At 42.8% G+C, this 23272-nt stretch overlaps 2 protein-coding genes across 2 annotated transcripts in view; one reads left to right on the top strand and one right to left on the bottom strand.

Moving 5' to 3' along the window:
* Positions 1 to 23272, bottom strand: part of RNF150 (ring finger protein 150) — a 307968-nt gene that overhangs the window by 274142 nt on the left and 10554 nt on the right. The gene's annotated exons all lie outside the window — the stretch shown is intronic.
* ZNF330 (zinc finger protein 330) lies at positions 559 to 22693 on the top strand. The gene is made up of 10 exons (XM_006264066.3): positions 559 to 683; positions 9549 to 9678; positions 10109 to 10128; positions 10226 to 10296; positions 13221 to 13300; positions 14876 to 15002; positions 15795 to 15899; positions 18952 to 18998; positions 20985 to 21102; positions 21982 to 22693. Exons 2-10 carry the CDS (start codon positions 9559 to 9561, stop codon positions 22257 to 22259), a joined length of 966 nt encoding a protein of 321 aa, XP_006264128.1. The 5' UTR covers positions 559 to 683; positions 9549 to 9558; the 3' UTR covers positions 22260 to 22693.

Below are 23272 nucleotides of genomic sequence, written 5' to 3'. Positions count from 1 at the left end.
GACAACACTTAGAGGGTTTTTTTTCTTTTTTCCCCCCTTTCCTGGAAGTTCCTGCATGCCCTATAACATTTTAGTATTTGAAGGTGTGTATCAAAACCCACCCTCCTGCTTCTTACCTACGCTTTCAGATCTTTTGCTTGATTTCTTACCTTCTGCCTCCAAGTTAAGAGCTTGAAGGGCGTGTCTTCCAAACCTTGCTCTTGGGCTCCTGCCTACTTTTCTCCTTGCCTTTTGTGTTGCTCCCAAACCATCCCACCTCACTCCAGCCATCCACACAAATAGTATGGCCACGGATTACGGAATTTAAAAAAATAAAAATCGACAAACTTTCCTACTGAATATCTCCCGTCTCTCATTTTTTATATATATATATTTATATTTCTCAGATGCACCAGGTCCCTGCTGCAGATAGTTAAAGGGAGCTTTGAGTGGATGCAAGGCATAGGGGATCAAGTGTCACACTGACTTTTGCAGCAGCTCTGGTTGCTACTCTCGAGGTAGCACTAGGGGCCAGCCGAGGCATAGAAGAAGCGATCCAGCCGCGGTTGTCGCCCGGAACCTCAGAGGCTGCCTGGAGAGCGGGTGCTTGTGAAGCCGAGAGCGGCAAAGAAGGGACCAGTTCCGGCTTCCGCACACGCATTACAGGGGAGGAAGCCGGGCGGCTGCCGGAGGAGCGGAGTCAGGTGAGCGGAGCGCAGGGGGCTGGGAGCAGCCGAGGGCAGCGGCGATGGAACGTTGGGCTCCGCAGCGTTCGGCGCGTGTCTCAGCGTTCGGAAAGAGAACGGGGAGGCCGTTCTTACCTCCCCCTCTGCCCCATGGCGAGGGGTTGCAGTGTCTGCAAATGTAACCAGCACCTACCTTCACTTTCCTGGCTTCTTTAATGCTCAGTTTGCAGTTCCTGGCAACTTCCCAGCGGGGCCTCCTTACAATTTCCAAATCCCTCTCCCCTTTAATCCACCACAGAAACTGGAGATGAGGAGTGGGTTTGTTTAAAAAAAAATAACAGTACTTTAAGCAGTGGTTCAGGCCTTACCCCGAAACAGCACCATGGCTTAGGGAAGCCAGAATTCTGGGATTTTGCTCTGGCCTGCCCCAGATCCACTATACAGACAACCCCTCTTGAGATCTCACCAGTCTGGAAAAGGAGCCAGTGCAACAGGGGGTGATTTATTAAGCTCCATGTAAATCATCAACCTCTGCCCTGTTTTTCAAAAAAATCTGTCCTGATTCTCAGTGTCACATTCCTGAGGCAGCTCTTTATTTGTTTTGCCCGCCCTGCTGTGTTGTGCTCAGTCTGTTTAGGAAAGACACCAGATAGCTGACAGTGTGACAGCCTGCCATTTGAGGCTGCACCTAGGAGCAGGGAAAGGTTTCCAACGCTACTAGCAATCGTGACTGTTTCCAACTCAGACCAATAGTCTCCATTGCTTGTTCCATTTAACAAGCAAGCTCATTTAGGCTTGCTGCTGTTGCCTTCCAGAGGTCAGTGGCCTGGCTGAGCTGGGATGAAATACCTGGGGTAAAAATCTTCAGAAAACAATATGCTGAAGTACTGCTTGGTGGAATAAAGCCCTAAACACAGCTGACGGTGCGTGTTCAAACACAGTTTTGATGGTTAGTCTAATAACAGAGAGGGTGGGAATGCTGGGAAGTTTTCTTTATTGGCACCAGATGGGATTTCTATGTGCTGTGGGGAAACAAGCAGCTAATGACCATATAGCCATTGTACCTCTCAAATAAAAGGGAAGCAGGCCCCTGAGAGACTTAGCTGTGGAAATCTTGAACAGATTTAGTCCATGAAGAGTGAGCCATTTAGATAATGAAGCTCATGGGGCACTACATACTATTGTGCAGTACAATAAATAATAATAAGTGCAAAATCACTATACTGAGTAATATAAATGCCAAGTTGCACGAGTTCAGTGGATTCATGTAACTCTCTCTGGCATCAAATGTTTCTGAAAATATGGGCCTGGTGAACTCTCTGGGCAACTCCGTTTTGGCTTAGTTCTGAAGTGCAGTTGTAATTGCTAATAAGTCTTGGGAGGGGAGCAGAGGGGGCATGCATGTGAATCAGGAGGATCTATTTCAGGCATTTACACTTGGATTTTGCAATTGCAAGAACTTTGATCTTTCTTTGGAGGGAAACAATTTATTTTTTTATGTTTGTGTATGTGTAAGCACAGTCCTGTAGTATCTCAAATATATGGTTTCTTACTGCTATTCAGTGTAGTCAAAATCATATCGTGGTTTAGAACAACTGTCATTACCAGCCAAAATGAAGGGAATGCAGTGATCAAAATAGGCCACTGGGAGTTCTGCTCTTATGATCCTCTTCATATGTGCCACAGGTTTCCCAGGATTTTGGGGCCAAATGGATAGAGCCAGACACATAACAGAACTTATGCCTGTGTGATGAGATTTGGCAGCATCTAGGCACCAAATACTGTGTATGCATTTTGCATGAAACAGTTGCTAGATAAAATGCTTGAATGGTCTTTGGAGCAGTAACAGGAAGACAGGATTCCTCTTTGCCAAGGCCCTAAGCCACTAGGCTACAGAGGCATGCCCACATAGACTTGCTCTCTCTAGTCCAATGGATCCTGAATTCTCACCTGCACAATGGAATGGCTTCGATGGGAAGAAAGGGGACTGTCCCCGTTAGGAGTGCACCAGTAGAGGTTTTTTGAGCCTATACTGATGACCGATTTTTAAGGAGCCATATTGGCTGATACTGATTAGACTCCGATATGCAGCTGGGCAGGTTGGAGACTAGGGTCTGGCTGGTAAGTCTGGTGTGGGGGGAAGGGGGGCAGATCGTGGCTCCTGTGGTGAGGGAGGGAGTGGGGCAGGGGCAGGCACTGCTTGGGCGGGGTGCCAGAGAGAGCCATGAGTGGCTAGTCTGAGGGGGGCGGGGTAGGGGGGAGCAGCTCCTGCCCTGCATGCACCCTGGGAGGGCACAGGGGGTGTGTGCCCCCAGATCTGTGCATGGGGTGGGGCAGGCTCTGCACTAGACTCTTCCCAGGGTTGGGGGCTGGGCCGGGCTCTGTTTGGTGTGGATGGCTGTGGTGCTGAGAGAGGGTTATGGGGGGCTGCAGCCACCCAAAAATTTGCCGTAGCCCCATTCCAGCACCACCGCTGCACAGCTTGGCCCAGCCTTCCGCAGGAAGAGCCCAGTGCAGCCCCTGGCCTGAGCCCACCCTTCCCTGCGTGCAGATCTGGGGGTGCACAGCCTCCATGCCTTCCTGGGGTGCATGTAGGACAGGAGCCGCCCCCCCTGCACTCTCCGCATGAACTGCTCACGGCTCCATCCTGTCCCACCCCAGCAGTGCCTGCCCCAGCCTCTCTCCCTCCCTCACTGTGGGGGCCTTGATCTGCCCCCTGAGGCTTCTGCCAGCAGAACTACTATCACAGCAGTGGCAGAAGAGGTCTTTCTACATTTGGAGGCCTGGCCACTGTAACCTTGCTGCCGTGGCTACAGCAACCCCAAGTAGACAAGCTGAGACATAAGATGGATAGAGACAAGAAAAGTGATCACAGTGAGAGAGAGCAGGTCAGCATGATTGGCAGTGTGTTGGTGTTTATTATTTGTTGCACGGTGCTTGAAAGGGTTGTTTAATTTGGTCTGATTTATTAAACCCAATCTTTTTTTTTTTCCCCATTTACTTCAGCTTTCTTTAAAATCCCATCTTAAGCATTTGTCACTTCCTGCATATTCAAATGTTATTGAAATGTAAAGTTTTTCATTCAAAAGTGTCATTGTAGTGCCTCTGAATATGAAGTAAAAAATGAGAAATTTATGTACAAATACTAAACAGTCATTGTTATTGTTAAAATCAGCATTGAAGCGGGGAAAAAATTAGTCTACAATCTGATATTGGGCTCTGCAGATCATAAATGTCATTCTGCAGAATAATGATAGTTGCCAGCAGGCGGCTCAGCAGTACAGTTCTGAGTACAAAATCTGACACTCTAATTCAATTTAAACGTGGTGGAAATGCTAACGGGTGAACAAATGGATTTATATAGGCTATCAGAAAGCAGATTTTAATATTTATTCAAGATAATGTAGTGCTTCTGTTATTGGGGGAAGATAGACTTTTCTACCCCAGATGATAATTTTTAAGTTACTATACTCTTTATCCCACTGTGCTGGGAAATGTGTGGCAGAACATTTCTTTCCTGCAGTTGAAGGCACCAAATCTTCAACTGCTTATTTATTTGCTTAAATTTAAGCATATTAGCAGCACCACTGACTTTACTGGGGCTCAGCACAGGCACACTGGTTCACTCTTGTATAGTGAATTTCTCTCTCAGTTTTGAAAAAAAACAATCTCTCTACAATGACTTCTTATAGTCACAGGATTTCAATCAGTTTCTCAAAATTAATTCCAAAGAGACCAAAAACAAGAAGAAAAATAATGAAAGTTGTTTACCTGCAGGGAGCAAAAAAAGAGTTATTTTGTTATGGAAAATACACCCACTGAGTTTAGGTGGAGGTAGGTGCCTAAATGGCTGCTCTGGGTTATTCCTGACCATTCACAGTAGGACAAGCCTAGCTACTTATCTTGGGACTTTTCCAGGCGAAAACAGACATAAGGTATCCAGACATCCTAACAGTTTAATAACTGTTGTTTGGAGTAGAAGAGGGTTACAGGAAAGTAGGGGTAGAGGGGATCTCATGAGGTCATCTAGTCCAGGCCCCTGCTCAAGGCCAGATCATCCCTGCCTAAACCATCCCAGCCAAGTATCTGTTCAACCTGCTTTTGCCGATTCCCAGGAATGGAGATTCCACAGCTTCTCAAGGGAGCCCGTCCCAATGCTTGTTCCACCCTTATAATCAGAAAGTTCCTCCTGATCGCCAACCTTAATTCCCTCTACTGCAGCTTGAATCCAATGTACCTAGGCCTGTCCCCTATGACTCCAATGGTTAAATCTCCATGCATGTTTAAACCTTTCTTCACTCAATGAACAGTAAACAACATGAGGCTTCACCAGTGCAGAACAGAGCGGAAGAATCCTTTGATTTGCAAAAGACACTGCTGTTAATACTGGCTAGAATGCTGTTAGGCTATTTAGCAACAAGAGCAGAGCACACTGTTGGCTCATATCAGCATACTGTCTATTGTAATCCATAGGGGTTTTTTTTGGCAGTACTGCACCTAACCAGTCGTTATTTGTGCATGTAGGGCTGTCCCGGGTGGGGGCGAATCGGGGCAACCTCCTCAGGCCCCGCGCTTTGGGGGGCCTTGCGGAGCCAGGTGAAGCAGTGCTGGCGTGGAGCCGGGCAGAGCAGTGGCTCCACGTCCAGCTGCTTGCTACTCTTCTTCCTCCTGGCACGGCTGCCAGTGGTGATGGCAGCTTCTTTGGGTCCAGGATCGGAATGGGGGTCAGGGGGCCCACATGGGCTGATTTGTACCTTGCTTGGGTTGCCTCTGTGTGCATGCAGTCATTCTATCCCAAGTGCAGCACTTGGCCTTGTTGAATTTCATTTGATTATTTGCAGACCATTTTTCCATTCTGTCCAAGTCATTTGGGATCCTAGGCCTGTCCTCCAAGTCTCTGCAACTCCCCCCCCAATTTACTGTGGTCCACAAATGTGCTAAACTGCACTCAGTCCCATCATCCAAATCATGAATAAAGACGTTGTATAATATTGGACCCAGGACAGACCCCTGGGGAGCCTGGCTTGATACCTCCTTCCAACTAGACATTGAGCCACTGAGATCTACTCATTGAGTATGATTAGTACAACCAGTTATGTATCTACCTTGCAGTGTGCTAATCTAGTCTGTATTTCCTTAGTTCAGGGGGAGGCAACCTCCGGCATGCGTGTCAGGGTGTGGCACACGAAGGCATTTTGCTTGGCACATGTGCCTTGGGGCAGATAGTGCAAGGGGGCCAACCTTTGTTGTGGCAGTGCAGCCCTAGCCCCTTCCCTGCTGTCTGCCTTAAGACGTGCATACACCCGCCACCAGCAATGAGCTGGGCCAGGGCTCTGTAGATCCCGGTATGGCTGCTTGCAGGCTCCCTGCTGCAAGCAGCCCAGGCTCCATGGTGGGTGGCAGGGGCCTGCCCAGAGCCTGGGCCAGCTGTGGGTAGGTAGTCAGGAGGCTGCAAGTGGTTGTGCGGGGGTCCACAGAGCCCTGGCCCAGCTCGTTGATGAAGGGAGGTGCACACATGCCTTGGGGTGGTCAGCGGGCAAGGGGCTGGGGCTGCACTGCCACAAAAAGGATCAGGCCCCTTGTGGCTCCCCTGCAGACCACCTCCAACATTACAAGTTGAGGTTGCGGGTGTTTTGACACTGCAAAAAGATTGCCAACCCCTGCTTTAGCTTGTTAATAAAAATGTTATAGGCAACAGCCTTGCTAAAGTCAAAGTATATCACATTTACTGCTCTTCTCCCATCCACAGAGCCTGTCATTTTATCATAGACAGCAATTGGGTTGTTCAGGCATGTTTTGCTCTCAGTGAATCCATGCTGACTGTTCCTGATCACCTTGTTCTCCTCTAGGTGCTTTACAACAGATTCCTTGAAAACCTGCTCCATGATCTTCCAGGTATAGAGGTCAGGCTGACTGGTCTATAGTTCCCTGGATCCTCCTTCTTCCCATTCTTAAAGATGGCCATGGGTTCTCAAAGAGATAGACAATGGCTCTGAAATTACCCCAGCTAATTCCTTCAGTACCCTTGGGTCCAACCCTGCTGACTTGAAAGCAACTAGCTTCTTTAAGTAATCTCTAACTTGTTCTTCTGCTATTTTAGACTGTCTCCTTCCCCATCTTTGCTGCAAACTGCACTCAACATCTGGTAGCTGCCCTTATTTGTAAGGACTAAATTAAAATATTGTTCAATGTCTTCGTTAACCATCTAGAAGATGGTATGGGGTGCACTCTCAGGAAGTTCACAGATGACACCAAGCTGGAGGGGAGTCGAGAGTAGTAGATACGTTGGATGGTAGGGCCAGGACTCAGAGTGACCTTGACAAATTAGAAGATTGGGCAAAAAAATCTCATGAGGTCCAACAAGGAAAAATGCAAAGTCCTGCACTTAGGATGGAAGAATCCCATGCACCAGTACAGGTTTGAAATCAGATGGCTAAGTAGCAGCTCAGCAGAAAAGGATGAGGTTACAGTGGACAATAAGCTGGATATGAGTCAACAGTGTGCCCTTGTTGCCAGGAAGGCTACAAGCATACTGGGCTGCATTAGTACGAGCGTTGCCAGCAGATCAAGGGAAGTGATTATTTCCCTCTATTTAGCGCCGGTGAGGCCACATCTGGAGCACTACGTTCAGTGTTGGGCCCTCCACTACAGAAAGGATGTCCAGCAGAGGACAGTGCAAATGGTGAGGGGACTGGGGGACATGATTTATGAGGAGAGGCTGAGGGAACTGGGTTTATTTAGACTGCAGAAGAGAAGACTGAGGAGGGATCTGATAGCAGCCTTTAGCTACCTGAAGGGTGGTTCCAAAGAGGATGGAGCTAGACTTCTCACTGGTGGGAGATGACAGAACAAGGAGCAATGGTCTCAAGTTGCAGCAAGGGAAGTTTAGGATGGATATTAGGAAAAACCCTATCTCACGAGAAGGGTAGCGAAGCACTGGAACAAATTATCCACAGAGGTGGTAGAATCTCTATCCTTGGAGGCTTTTATGGCCCAGCTTGACAAATCCCTGTCTGGAATGATCTAATTGAGGATGGTCCTGCTTTGAGCAGGGGGTTGGACTAGATGACCTCCTGAAGTCCTTTCCAACCCTAATTTTCTGTGATTCTAAAAAAAAAAAAAAACCCAAACAAAAAAAAACATTAATTACTTCAGCCTTCCCTGTGTCATCTGTAACTAGATTGCTTTCTGCATTCAGTAAAGCACCTATTGTTTCTTTGGTCTTCCTTTTACTTTTAACATACATGTAGAATCCCTGTTATTGCCTTTTTTGTCCCTTGCCAGTTGCTTATCAGATTGTACCTTGCCTTTCCTAATTTTCATCCTGCATGCTGTTCCCTAGTACTATGATCAGATTTCTACTTTTTTTACAGCATTCCTGTTTTGAGATTCAGTTCACTTAAGAGATTGATGCCTAGCCAGGCTGGCCATGTGTTTCACTTCTCATACTTCTATCTCACTGGGATGGCTTGCTCCTGTGCCCTTTATAGGGCCTGGAAGAAAGAGGATCCTGGGAACTACAGACCAGTCAGCCAAACCTGTATACCTAGAAAGATCGTGAAGCAGGTCTTCAAGGAATCTGTTGTGAAGCCCCTAGAATTGAACAAGATGATCAGGAACAGTCAGCGTGGATTCACCAGGAGCAAATCATGCCCAACCAATCGGATTTCATTCTAAGATAAAGTTATAGGCTCTATGGATCAGGGGAGAGCAGAAGATGTAATATACCTTGACTTTAACAAGGCTTTTGACACCATCTCCTACAACATTCTCATTAACAAGCTAAGGAAATACAGATTAGATAAAAATACTGTAAGGTAGCTGTTTGGATCCTTGTACTCAGCAAGTAGTCCTCAATGGCTCAATATGTACTTGGGAGGAGGTATCAAGTGGAGATGTCCAGGGGTCTGTCTTGGGTCCAGTATTATTCAACATCTTCATTTAATGACTTGGATTGCGGATGACAGAGTTGGGTGGAATTGTGGACAGTCCAGAGGGCAGGGCTAGGATCCACAATGACTTGGATAGACTAGAGAAGTGGTCCACGATCAATGAGATGAGATTCAACAAGAAGTGCAAGGTCCTATACTCGGGATAGAATGATTGCATGTACAAATAGAGACTGGAGTATGGCTGACTAGATTGAAGTACTGCAGAGAAGGACATTGGGGGTTATGATGACCAGAGCTGAATATAAGCAAGTGTGCTCGTGCTGCAAAAAAAAAAGTCAACATCATTCTGGGTTGTATTAACAGGAGTGTCATTTGTAAATCAAGGGAAGTGATTGTTCCACTCCCTTCCGCACTGATGAGGCCTCACCTGGAGTACTGGATTCAGTTTTGGGCCCCACAATTCAAGAAGGATGTGGACAGTTTGGAAAGAGTTTGACACAAAAATGATTAGGGGCCTCAAAGGCAAGACTTTTGAGGAAAGGCTGAAAGAACTAGAGTTAATTAGCCTGGAGGAGAAGCCTGAGGGGGATAGTCTTCAAATACCTGGAGGCTGAGTATAGAGAGGATGGAGATGGGCTCTTCTCTCTGTGGATCTGTGGGATAGGGCCAGGAACAATAAACTCAAGCTGCAGAAGGGGAATTAATGCTGAGATTAGGAGGAACTTTCTGACTATAACTGGTCAGGTATTGAAACAGGCTACCTAGAGAAGTTGTGGAATTTCCATCGCTGGAAACTTTGAAAAACAGGTTAGACAGACACTTGGCTGGGATGGTTTAGTCAGGGATGATCCTGCCTTGAGCAGGGGCTGGACTAGATCACCTTATGAGGTCCCTTCCAGCCCTGCTTTCTCTGATCCTATGAAATGTGTATGCACATATTGTGCATGTGTACATCTCTCCACCCATCTATCTAAATATTTGTTTCTTACAGAACGTGAAAAATGCCTAAAAAGAAGACTGGTGCACGCAAGAAAGCTGAGAATCGTCGAGAGCGTGAAAAGCAGATAAGAGCTTCCAAAGGCAACATCGATTTAGCTAAACATCCTTGTAATGCCTCAATGGTAAAGTAATTAGAATGGTCTCTGATATCAAGTTTTACATTTTTGTAAACCATTGATAAAATGTATGTTGACTAAATTAAATTAGAAAGTATGCTCAGTCTGTAGCCAGTGGGCTAGATCCAGCCCCTTGAACCATATCATTCATCCCCTGGGGCTTCTGGATTGGGGTGGTACATGGCATGAGGCTGGATTAGGTCGGCGTAGGATTTGGCCCATGGACTGACCCTGTGCCAGTCATCTAGCCACGGGGCCAGAAGTTTGGGCACCACTGCTTTATGTTATTATTTGTTTAATAATTGCATTTAAATAAGAATGTCAGTTTAAGAATATGTTACCAAATCAGGATCAATTAATTCAGACTCGGTAAAAAAGCTGTACATTATGTATGTTGTGTTTGTGGGAAAAATAATCTATTATTTTCATTTTGCAGGAGTGTGATAAATGTCAAAGGTAAGTAAACATGCTTTTTGTTTTATAACCAGCATTTTGGCCTTAGTTACACTTTGAGATTGTGTAATACTATTTCATTTTTTTCCTATGTGACAAGACGACAGAAGAACAGAGCCTTTTGCTACTTCTGTAACTCTGTCCAGAAGTTGCCTACTTGTGCACAATGTGGTGAGTTTAAATGGCAAAAGGGAATGCATTGCTTATACTGACCCCTTTGTGCTGTTAATTCCCTTTTATTTTATCTACGGTTCTTGTAAAGCAATTTTACTAAGAGCCAATCTATTGTACTAGCTGAGATGCACCCTTTGGGGCTTGATATTGCTAACTTTTGTGCATATCACTTGACCCCATTGGCCTCAGCCGGTTTTTCAGTATTGGATCTTTGGTTTGTCTTTGATAGTTACCCTATAGAAAATGCTTTTTTTTGGCGTTTGTTATGACAGAATAAATGGCTCTGGGATTTGTTTCCGAGCCCAAAGTTACTAAAGCAACCAACTGCCAAAAAGCTGCTCTTTAAATTGGGAAGAATTGCATCTTTTTATGACAACTTTATGGTTGCTGATCATTTCTTATTATAAATTAAATCAGTAGTATATTATTTACTTTGTGTGTTGATACTGTCCAACTTGCTGTGAACAACATATAGGTACACAGAAGGTCTGATCCAAAGTTGTTCAAAGTCCCTGGAAAGACTTCCATTGCCATCATTGGGCCTTGGATCATGCACAAAATCTTGTTTAAATTGCTGCTTGCTTAAAATATGAGCTGATGGGTTATACTTGCAAATTAATGTTGCTTCCTGTTTTAACAAGGTTTCACATATTTTTCTGTCTGTCATCAAGTGGCTTGAATATTTCTGGTTTGATATTCAATGACTACTTTAGAGCTGCAGATGCTGAACACTTCTGAAAATTAGGCCATTAGTGCATAATGACATTCCATCATATATCAGAATTCTCAAACCTCCGTTGTGTCATACGCTAAAGCGGAGAAAATGCATTTTTTTTATTTTTGTGGTATATTGTGTGTTGTAAATTGACTGCAGCTGGTTGAATTTATCTTGATCTGTAAAATGTTTATGGAGAAAAAAGTGCTTCTAATAATAGTCTACAAAAAGCCATCAGTTTCCAGGATTTTCCAGCATAAAGACTTATCAGAATGGTCTGGTACTCAACTGTCACCACATGGGAGAAGGTAGCCACCCCTAAGATTAGGTTGCTTATAAAATAGTCTATGGATCTTTTTTAATATTAGCACCTCCTTCCTTTGCAGCAGGCCTCTGAAATTTGGCAGAACCAAAGCCCTGGGATTAAAGCCATACCTTCCATTTGTCCCATGACATTCCTTTCAGGTTTGGCTGACGTACAAATTGTTACAAATGACCATTACTTCTCCATCACTTGTGTTGCACTGGGAAATGCTGGTAGCCTGCCAAAACAATAGTCAAGTGCAGACTTTCCTAGAAGCTGGGCTGAGACTGTGCCTGCATGGCCCCTAAACACAATGAATTGTGGTGGCAGTCACAGCAGCAATTGTAGCATTGGTGGAGGAAGTGGTCTATCCTGTGAGAACTGCTCCAGTTCCTTAGCAGCATCACCTAGGGCAGAAACTTCTCTGGACTTCTAAAAGGAAAGAGAGGACTAGGCTGGAGAGAGATCAGCCACCTTTCTGTACCAAGCACCTAGCAACCAGTGGTATTTCCTACTGGCAGGTAATCTCTGGAAGTCAAGTACTGTAGGACTCTGATGATTATACATAATGGGGATAGAATTTGATTGATTTGATTTTTGATTTCTGCACCATGCTACCAAAGAGGGCTCAGGATGGTTCATAGGGGAGAACAAAACAACTTATAAAAGCTGACAGAATGTTAAAATAACAGTCCCTAAAAAAAAAATAAATCCCAATTTAACCTTGTCTCCTAAATGCCTGCTCAAATGGGAAGGTCCTATAGCACTTTTGGAAAATGTCCAGCCTTGGGTTCTGACAGGCCTCCCAGAGCTGAGGGGCAACTGCTGAGAATAACCTACCACAGTTTTGCCAAGTGAACTTGGCGCATTCATGGTACTTGGAGGAGGTTGCTCTTGGCTAATGTTAGGGCCATGATAGAAGTTGGCCTTATACACACTTTAAAGGGTTTAACCAATAGACCAAGCAGAGCTATACTGGCAGTCTTGCTATATGGACACAAAGCGTACACTAGCAGTACAATTTTCCTGGCAGCAGAGCTTAAACCAGTTTCTCTAACAGAAAAGTCTGTGCTAACAGAAGGACATTTGTGCAAATACACTAGGTCTGTTGTCATACTATAACTGCAAACATACTAGGTCTGCTGCCAGAATAGTTACATGCCTCTGGGCTGGAGGGGAAAAACATCACATCTTTGACCTAGTAGCAATTGGAAGTTTGATCCAAGCCTTTAGTTTTATTCTTTTTCAATGGAATACTATGGTATTACATACCAAAACACATGCGCGTTATTTAGGTTGCAAAATCAAGTTGTTAAATGCCAGAATACTGGTTGTCTGTGCAACACTAATTACCCCCTTGTACATATGCATTATAGTACTGCCTTGCATACATGGTCATGTATTTATTTTTTTCTACAGGACCCTATCTTATTTATTACTCAGGATGGTCACATAATGAGGGGGCAGAATTAATGTTTCATGGTCAAAGCTAAATGTAGCACTTTCTCACTTGATTTGCTACGCTCTGCAGTCTAGCTGTTTAAGTATGATAATAAATATGAATAAAATCTTTTTTTTGGATGTCATTTTATGAGCTGTGAGATGTTGACCATATGCTCAGCTTGCTACAAAACATGGTGTAAGATAAAATTCCCTGCCTTTGGTTAGTCTCAAGAGTGTGGCGAAAAATATATGGTCGTAAATGCTTAATAAGAAAAACACTTTCCCTAGAGAAGCAAAGGGATGTGTTGTGTTGTGTAGTGTTTGGTGTTTATAGGTTTTTGGCATGTTCTTTACCCTACGTGTATTTAAGAAATTGTTTGCTTGCATTCCCTATTTTTTGGGTGTTACTACATTGTCATTCCTTTTTTTCCTAAATTATTTTGTTTGTCTTTTTAATAGGCAAAACAAAGTGCATGATGAAGTCTTCAGATTGTGTCATAAAACATGCTGGTGTATATAGTACTGGCCTTGCAATGGTGGTATGTATACCAAGCCATTCCATCTTTTGGAATAAGAGAAATATGCAGAATGCTACAGAAAAATATCTGACTTTTTCTAAAGGGTAATATAAGATCACAACACAAGGTGTTCTTCTCAATTCACAGTAGTACACCGCTTTTTCATAAGACTGCATACTTAACTCATGATATTTTAGGCTCAGATCCTGTAAAGTGTTATACTTGAATATCTTTACATACATGAGTATCCCTGTTGAGCTCAATGGGATTATTCACATGTGTAAAGCTAAAGCTTATCATTTGGGTCAACCAGGGTAGGGGCTTAATGATTAAAAGCAAACTTCCACACTTCATTAAAACAGTACAAATTTAGAGTAACCCCCTGAAGTCAACAGAATTACAGTGCAATAACAGAGCAGTATTTTTACCTTAACTAATATTTACAGTGACTACAGTAATTTGTTTTTCTTATTCTATTCCTTACATGTCAGTGATACAAAAGTTGCTTACAGACATGTAAAGCACCAGTTTTTGGGGGGGGGTTTATTAAACTCCATGCAGCCCCGTGCCAAACCCAGCATATGCCCAGAAAAGGCATCGTGTTAATTGGACCCAGCTCACCCAACATCTGTACAGATCTGGTGCTTTCAGCGGGGCTTTTTTGACACTTAACTCATAGCTGATTTAACCAGCTATTAGATAAAAGTGCCAAAAAAGCCCTGCTGAATCACCCGATTTATACAGATGCTGTGGAGCCAGATCAAACTAACATCCTGCCTTATCCAGTAAAGCATATTCCCCCCCCCCCCGTCAGCATGCAGACACTTCAAAATAAAACCATTTGTTTAAATGTGACTGTTGCCAGAGAAGTTGAAAAGCTGAAACAGTTGGGAAAAGCTGTGATTATAGAAAATTAAATTAAATGTGTTCTTCATGCTGTCTCCCTTATTTAATGGACTTTTTGCAATAATACCACTCTGCTTTAAATACAATAGTTCATTCCATTGATTCTGTAAACTCCATAAGTTTTACTGTATATTGCATTACACTCTTTTAATATGGATGTCACTCTGTGGAAGCCATATGTACACAGTTTATTGAATATTTTTATGGGAATTAGGGACATTTTAGTTTGTTAAATGCTAAGATTAAAATGTACTGTGGTGTGCTATTCTGCATGTAGTGCTATGATTTTAGTTTAAATGAATTAAATTTGGCCTTTCTCCTAAGTTGCATCTGTTTTTTGCATTACTTCACGCAATTGCACCCATAAGTTATCTGGGAGAATACTGGTTTGCATGCATGAGTCAAGATATAAAAAGAAAACAGCAGCAACCTAAGTCTTGTAGATATGAATGTTAAGAACATAATAGCTGAACGTTGAAATGACTTAATTGGCAAACTCATGCTTTTCTAGCTATTGGGGAGAAAAAGCAAGACACAATAACCTCCCCTTCCCCTTGGCTTTCCCCCAGATTACACCCACCATACCTTGCAATGAACCTGCTGATATTCAGAGTGGGTGTATAGGCACAGAAACCAAAATTAGTTTTGGTTTTGAAGGAAGGTCAAAGATGTTGTCTTTCTATACTGCAGGGTGCTATCTGTGACTTCTGTGAAGCTTGGGTATGCCATGGCAGGAAGTGTCTCAGTACACATGCTTGTATCTGCCCTCTTGCGGATGCAGAATGCATTGAATGTGAAAGAGGTGTTTGGGATCATGGTAAGTTGCTTAAGTCTGAAAATAAGAAAACCATAACTTGTTGGTTATGTTGCTTAGATTACACATGGCATTTTACTTTCTCAAAACCACTTCACAAATACAAACTTATCTTTCCAACACACCTGGGAAACAACTTATTTGTAAAAAGGGGAGGATGCTGAGCTAACTGTGGGAAGTTGAATTGCTTGCCTAAGAGCATATAGGTAATGAGGGTCTAATTACAGCAGAGGAGTTTATGTAGTCTACTTAGACATTTATACTGAATTCAACACTGAATGTCTTGTCCAGAATTACATCACTCCAACAAGTAGCAAAAATGTGGCTGTCTTGGTGGTTCACTTCTTTCCTTCCAAAGTATTTTGTTTCTCTTGGCTTCTAGCTGTCTGATCAAACCACAGCAACTTTCAGGTGTGGAGTTCCTGTAGAGGGTCCATTCCTACCTAAAACATTTTGGGGGAGAAGTAGGGGCCCCAAAGTGGAGGGAGTCTGCCCAAAAATGGCCGAATCCAATGTTTTTTTCAGCTGTAAATCAATCCAAAACACTTGAAGAATGAAATTACAGGACATTGTAAATGTGAAGCAATGAACACAGCCAGTAATGTTATGATATGTAGTATTTTCAGTGTGAAGCTAGGTGACCGTGTTTAATGTAGGATTTTCCACTTAAGCATTTAGTGACAGGAGGAAAAAGTTATCTTTATTCAAACTATGTAAAGCTGCCTATATTTTATGTGTAAGAGTTTTTTAACCCATGCCATTGTTGTTGCTATTTTGTCTGAATAAATCTTGCAGGAGGCAGAATATTTGGTTGTTCTTTTTGCCATAATTTCCTCTGTGAAGATGATCAGTTTGAGCATCAAGCCAGCTGCCAAGTTTTGGAGGCAGAGACATTTAAATGTAAGTTATTTTTTTAAAGCCCCTTCCACCAACATTAAGCAGATTCACTTGTTCCTCATGTGTAATAACACCTGGTTACATGGTAAAAAGTGGCATTTTACGTGTCCACTTTGGAACTTTGATATGCCATACAGTGTAAGCCTCATGGTATAAATAGTTCAATGTCGGTCCAGGACTGGAATCCAGTTTTAGAGTGGAAAGTGAAGAAGATCCAGTAGGCATCTATCAAGTAGATTGTCCATTGGGGAAACCTTTTTCTCCTACTTCCTCTTCATTAGAACATGAAGTGTGCTGTTAAATGTGTTTATATTTAGTCCAAAACATCAGTGTGTTTGGTTTCACTTTTTCTTTAATCCTTGCAATTATTACTCGGACAGTTTTGTTAGCCCTTTAAATATCAAGTCCTGTTTTGAATGTTACTTAGCTTTTTACATTAATTGTCTATCACTGTGGAGCCTGTGTCTAGCTCCGCCTGGCCTATCGGGGTGTTGCCCCTCCCCTCAACTCACCTGTCACGACTTGGATGTAATCAATTACCTTTAGAGGGGTCTACAGTGGAGATCTTTATCCTGGGTGGGGCCTCCCGATAGACGGTGCTACTCACGGTTGAGTGACGTGGTGGTCCACGGGGCTCTGCCTCCCCTACACCCCGTCCACACGCCAACCGCTGGGTGATACGTTCCAGATGTTTCCAGGCCCTGTATGACGGCTTCAGACCGGGTCCCCGGTTCCCGGTCGTTCTCCCTCCTGCTGGGAGTGATTCCTCCTTCCTCCCTTTTTACAGAAAATACTCCTCCAAATCAGGAGGAGCTGATGGGTGCTCCCCCTGGTTCCGGCTCCCTCCTGGAGCCTCCGCTGTCTCCCCTCTCCTACCGGCAGCAGAGCGCTCCCCTGCCTCCTGAGCGTCAGCCGCTTCAGGATACTGAGAGAGTGCCTCGGCTTGCACTCTCTGACCGCCTTTCACTCTGCTGTTCGCGAAAGGCGTACAGCTCTTAGATAAGCTGCCTGCTTGAGACCCGCAGGCTGGGTCCTCTGTTCTGTGTGAGAGCCCGCAGCACGGGTTGCCCGCCCGTACTCTCTCTCCCTGGCTCTCCCCCTCTCCCTGTCCTGCCGGTGTTTTTAAACCTTCCCGCCGCGGCCGCTACGGCCGCGGGGATTGGCTCAGCTGTTCACCGCGCCGGGAACAGCTGTTGCCAGAACCGGCGTAATGGCGGTTCGTGCGGCTGCAGCCATGGATGCGGCTCCTCTTCCCGCTGCTCTTCAGCCGGTACGTATGCCCCTCTGGGGGCTTGCTCTCGGGGTCTGGGGTTTGTGGGTCCTCCCTTCTCTCCCTCACTAGCCTGTGGGGGCACTTTGCCGCCACAATCACGATTCAAAGTATTCCCCCTTTTTTAAATTTATCATTTTTTTAAATCTTTACTTTTAATTTCTTATCCCATTTTTACCTTTCCAAATGTTGTTCAAGCCTTGATTAGTTCCTCTTAATGTATTCTGCCAGGATGCCTTCCTGTAAAGTAATACTGGAGTAGCTCAACAGGGACATTTTTTTTTCCCTTTTAGTCTTTTAAATTTACAGATATGATGTCACCCCATATGATGGCATTGCTTTTCAATGCTTATACCGTATTTCACACTCTACAACGAAGTGGAGTCCTAGTAGAGAGATGGGCTCTGTTTGTGCATGACAGTGCAATTATGGTACAATTTTACCTTTCATCTTAAATCTAAATGTAATCCAAAAGTGTGGCAAAAATTCCACTCAAGCCATGAAAAAGTTGTATTCCATAAAGTTGATATCAGTAAAATAAAACTTTCAAAGGCATAAATTATCCCACAGGAACACTGTATATACTATCTGCCATTTATGGTATTATCAGTTACATTGTTAGTTTGAAGTTAGTGCATAATTGCAGACTGACACAACCAACTACTTCTCTCTGCCATTTACAGTGTTATCTATTTAAATGTATGACATATTCCTAACTCTCCAGTTATCTTTCTGAGAAGGCAGCAGCCATCATGTTCATGCCCAAGGCGGGCACTATGATAGCTTGATCATAAATATACATGATAAAATGTTTGTAGTGATTCCTGAGGGGTACCTTTACTACACTGCAGCATCCATAAAATCCTATTTTATGACATTTACAATACTGCCTCCGGTGGAACATTTAAGCAATCTGGATTTTAAAAGGATACTTTTAACCCAATTTTGTTCTTTGCTGTTTGTATATTTGCTATTTGTCTCCAACATAATTATGCTGGATTATGTATGTGAGTGTATATGATGAGGTATGGTTTTAATAAGGACATCAGAGAGTCCTCTATGAAACTATCCATTTTGAGCTTGAAGTTGCAAGCTGCCAAAATCCTCAAGTCTCTTTCAAATAGGAAAATAAAAGTATTCAGGACTAGGCCCTGGCTTACTGTTTAAAATTATTACATAGCTTTTGTAGTGTTTGAAGGGATGCTGTTGCTGTGATGGTCCATGAAATATGAGAGGTAAGAATTCTTGTGGGTAATACCTTTTATTGGATGAAATACACGGTTGGGGTAGATATAGGCAAGCTTTTGAGGCCTGAAGAGGGGTACTGTGATACCCGAAAGTTTACATAGCTTTGACGTTTCTGCTTTTGAGATCACAAGGAAAAAAAATTGCATAACTTTATGAACAAGCTGTGAAGGTTTTTTTTAATCCCCAACCTATTTGTAAAAGTGTGGGAAAATAAGTGGTTGATTTTTTTGTTAACTGTTTTGGGAGGGAAGGTACAGTTTGTATTCTTTCTGTATTAAATTACTCTGCCCAAATGAGATTTATACTCATCGTAGAAAACTCTCAAAAAATGGATAAAATGGAGTGAAATGCAATCTATTGCTATAGTGTGGTGACTGAGCACTATTGCAACCCTTATACTACACTTGTATTACAGACTTCAAAAAATAAATACAGTAGTATATTTATACTTTTACAAGGAATGAAATCATCACTGGTGGGAAACAGCTCTGTAGTGAGAATTTTTCAAATGCTGATTTCATCCCTTTTCTCCAACAGGTGTTTCCTGTAACAGGCTTGGGCAGCATTCATGCCTCCGTTGTAAGGTAAAAACAAAGACACTTCAAAGTAGCTATATCTTTGATTAATTCTTCCTACATGCACAGGCTGATGCCAAGTTTTAGCTTGTCTTCCTCTACAACATATAGAAAATTCATAAGTTCCATACTACCGCAGCTAACTCCAAAACAAGAATTTAGTTTCACGAAGAATTTAAAGGTTCTGGCATTTGTTTTTGTTTAGATGTGGAACAAAGCCAAAACCTTTCAAAACTGTTCATAAACTCATCTTGGGGAGGGTAAGAGGGAGATAGAGGCCAACTCAGAATACAGGTGATTAGGATGCTCATTAGAGGGGCATTGATATATTGGTCCATACCGATAAAAGGAAAATTGAAAAGCAGTTGGCTTTTTTTGGCTGGTGTAGCTGATTATGTCACTGATAAATGCCGCGTGCATGCGCGCTGCTCAAGTACTTGTCCATGGACCATGACGTCTGTAACCTCTCCAGGTTCTCAGGTCCCATACAGTTTCCTATCAGTCATTCCATCTGCTAAGCCTCTAACAACTATGGAAAAGTCTTTCCTCACCCAGACCTTAGGCCACATCACTCCCTTCCTACTGCTTTTAGAACACCGTTAGCCAGCACGTTAATTTTAAATGTCTCCTTCATAGCACTGTCCAATGAACTTGGCATCTCTCATGTTTTTGTACCTTGTTTCTCCCCCTAATGAAGGTTCTGTTGTCTGGTGTATCTTGCCAGTCTCTTCTCCCATTTATTTCTTCTCATCTTTTTACCTTTGCTAGCAGTGGTGCTGTGTACTGAATACATGCTTTACTCACTATTCCAGTGTGCCTGGCTTCCACTTTCTCAGATCAGCCCCATACATTGCATCATGTGAACTCCTTTAATTTGACCTCTTCCTCCGGGCCTCTCAAACTGAACAGTCACATTTTAGAGTAGGGACTACCTTGGACAATGCTGAGCACATTATTGGTGTTTAATTGATAATAATTCACTTTGGTACCTTCCTTTCATTGATATTCACAGCAGTTTGGCTGTGTGTTGCAGGAAGGGCATGTAGCCATTGAGCAGGATGAGGGGCATACGTCCCTACAGGGCAGGCAGATTAGTTTTATTTTTCAACTAAGCCGTGGACTGTTGCATCAACATCCAGGATGTCTTAGGGCACTGCTCCCCCAGACTGGGGCCAGCCCTTGCTTGTGGTCAGCTTGCTAGGTGGTAGCTACCTAGACAGTCCAAGACTTCAGGACTATCCTCTATCCAGCTTCTTTTCTCCAGACAGCAATGGAACTTTGGCTAGAAACAGATATTGTTTTTGTATTACCATAAAAAATGTTAAGGTGGCACAAAGCAAAAGTATATAGACATCCATACCTGTTGTCATACCACAAATGCCCAAATTCATGGCTGTGACAAAAGGTAGGATGTTATGCTGCTTTATCGTGGCAGATGGTTTGAGGGTCCCAATCCTGCATGCTCTGAGGTCCCAGGAGTGCCTTCCCAGCTTTCTGCACTTGGAGATGGGGCCTCTGGGGCATGTCTCTGGAAATGGGGAAATCTGAGGTGCCATGCTTACAGAGACATACTCCTGAGATCTCCAGGGTGCATCTCTTTAAGTGGAGAACCCCAGCTTTCCATGCTTAGAGATTCAGAGGGGCATGTTTCTGGAAGTGAGGAAACATTGCTCGTTATCCCACATGATAAACATGCGGGAGAATGGGTGTAGTGGGTTTTGCCCAGCAAAGTAGATCTGTGCTGGGCCTCATCCTGTCACAGCTGATCTTTTGGCAGTGTCTATGTATAGATTTAATCCAATGTAGAAGCAGATCTGTGTGGATTGTGTATGAATTCTGGCCTTTCTACAGAAAGATCTATTTGAAATTTTAGTCTCAACCAGACTACCCTGTTTCTGTTAATGTCTTTTCTTTTTTCTGCTTCTTGCTAGAGAGTATTCTGTGGTTATGATTAAAGCATTTATTCTTTTTATTATTCTATTTTTCACCCTACAGGCTTGTTTCTGTGATGATCACACACGAAGCAAGGTTTTTAAGCAAGAAAAGGGAAAAGAGCCTCCCTGCCCTAAATGTGGACATGAAACTCAGCAGACAAAGGATCTGAGCATGTCAAGTAAGGGCTGTACTTGAAAGGCTAATGGAACAAATGCTATTTCTATGGTTTAGCAAGTCAGTTTGCTAGGAGACTTATTTTATGTGCTTAGAAATTTAAAATGATCACCTGGTTAAAATGGTAGCATATATTACTGTCAGTGGCTGACTGTTTGTATAGTTGGGAATACTGAATAGGTTTTCAGACTAATTGCTTTAAGATGTGTTAGGAAGCTTTGGGCATTTCTTTTGAGAGGGTTTGGTTTCAGTTATTTGCTGCTGAGGTTGAACTATGGGATCTCTTTTGTTAAAGTTGCTGCTAAAAAACCATTAATATTAAAACCAGTAAGAATTGTGTGTATTACTTTCAAGTTTTGGCCTCAGAAACAATTTCAAAGAACTGTTGTTCATTTCAACGCTCCCTGCTTATTTCACCATTAAAAAGGAGGCTACTAAAGTCAGGAAGTCTATTAGATGATGCTCATAGAAGTCTGCTTATTCAACATAGATTACTCATGAAAACATTATCCGAGGTGCTGCATATATACAGTACATGTCATGATTTACCATACCACAGCCAAAGTCCTGGTCCTGGATTGGTGAAAATGTATGATTTAATTGGGAAATCAGTTACATTATTGTAGATGTGAAGGCTCATTTCTTAAGTAAGAGAGATGAAGTGGGGAGAGAGGTAATGTCATAGGACAGAGCTTTAGGATTAAATCTTAAAATAAATAATTTTTTTTTCAGGAACCCATTTTCCTGGGAATTCCTGTTTAAACTTGAATCTGTGGGGATGGTGAAAATGTAGGAGATGGAGAAATGTCAACTATTCCAACTATTGATAAGTTAGGATCTAATGACTGCTGAGAAATAAGAATTTGACCATTTCTCTCTGCAGCACGCTCTCTGAAATTTGGCCGGCAGACTGGTGGTGATGAGGCAGATGGAGCTTCTGGATATGACGCCTACTGGAAGAACCTCTCATCTGCAAAGACTGGGGATACAGGTGATCATGACAATGAATATGATGAGTATGAAGCAGAAGATGATGATGAGGAAGACAATGATGATGGAGGGAAGGATTCTGAATCGGAGACCACAGATTTATTTAGTAACTTGAATTTAGGAAGGACCTATGCTAGTGGCTATGCCCACTATGAGGAACCTGACGACTGAGATTACTTGTTGGGAAGTACATAGCATGGAAGGAGTAAATATAGTGCTTGCTTTATGAATTGTGTGCGCACACACACTAGAATAGCTCTGCCAGGCACTTCAGTGTTAAAGCTTATTAGGGCAAAAGAGTATGGAATTGCTGTAAGAAATCAAGATAAAGGGACAGCTTGTAGAAGAGAACAGGTGAACAACACTGTAGTGGTTTTTGATCCCATGTGACAAACTGTAACAGCTTAATGTTTTCTCTCCTGCTAAGTTGGGCTTGTGAGAATGTAAAGAAATTTGTTTCCATTTATTCTCCTGAAATTAAGTTATTTTTCTTCAGTAATTTTGATTTATATTCTGTTATCTGGTTTCATAAATTTATAGTAATGGTGGAAGTGGGTGATTGTATTCTTTTTGACCTAAATAATAAAAGTCAGCTTCATTCCATAGCAGATTTTCATAAATATTGATTTATACTGAACACTTGGAAAGCCCTTGCTGCAGGCCATCACACTCAAAATATAAACTGAAATTCAAGTATAATTACTATTTAATTTAGGCAGGATAGATCAATATCTTTCCCCTCAATGTGCTTCCTGAACATTATCATTTCCTGCCTTTCTGAACATTATACATCAAGCACAGAAGTTATGCACAACCACCAAGGTATGACCTAGATGGATAAAATAAAAAATGTTATCACAATAAAAATGCTAACGTGGGCCCACTGTGCATTAAATCCATCACTCTTGCTTTTGATATAGATTGTCATTATTTGCAGTGGAGTCAAGAAGCAACTGATCTCTTTCATTCCTTCCCCTTACATAGTAGCAGGAAAAATAAAAGTAAAGATTCAGTAAGAACCAAACATCCTAGGTGTGATTAAGATGACAAAATAGTTGCATGAGTCATGGTGGAATATCATGCTGTTCAGATGCGCTAGGTACATGACAGTGTCACAACTACCTAAGAAGTGGTGACACACACAGTAGGAATGGACACTGGTCATTTTTAAATCAAAATATTAG

This window comes from Alligator mississippiensis, chromosome 2, assembly GCF_030867095.1.
Source record: "Alligator mississippiensis isolate rAllMis1 chromosome 2, rAllMis1, whole genome shotgun sequence".
NCBI lineage: Eukaryota > Metazoa > Chordata > Crocodylia > Alligatoridae > Alligator > Alligator mississippiensis.
This window is presented reverse-complemented; position numbering and strand designations above follow the sequence as displayed.

Coding starts and splice junctions, on each gene's coding strand:
- ZNF330 (XM_006264066.3), top strand. CDS start 9,559: ATGCCTAAAAAGAAGACTGGTGCACGCAAGAAAGCTGAGAATCGTCGA. Junction 18,999..20,984: donor ATTCATGCCTCCGTTGTAAG/GTAAAAACAAAG, acceptor TTCACCCTACAG/GCTTGTTTCTGTGATGATCA. Junction 21,103..21,981: donor AAAGGATCTGAGCATGTCAA/GTAAGGGCTGTA, acceptor TTCTCTCTGCAG/CACGCTCTCTGAAATTTGGC.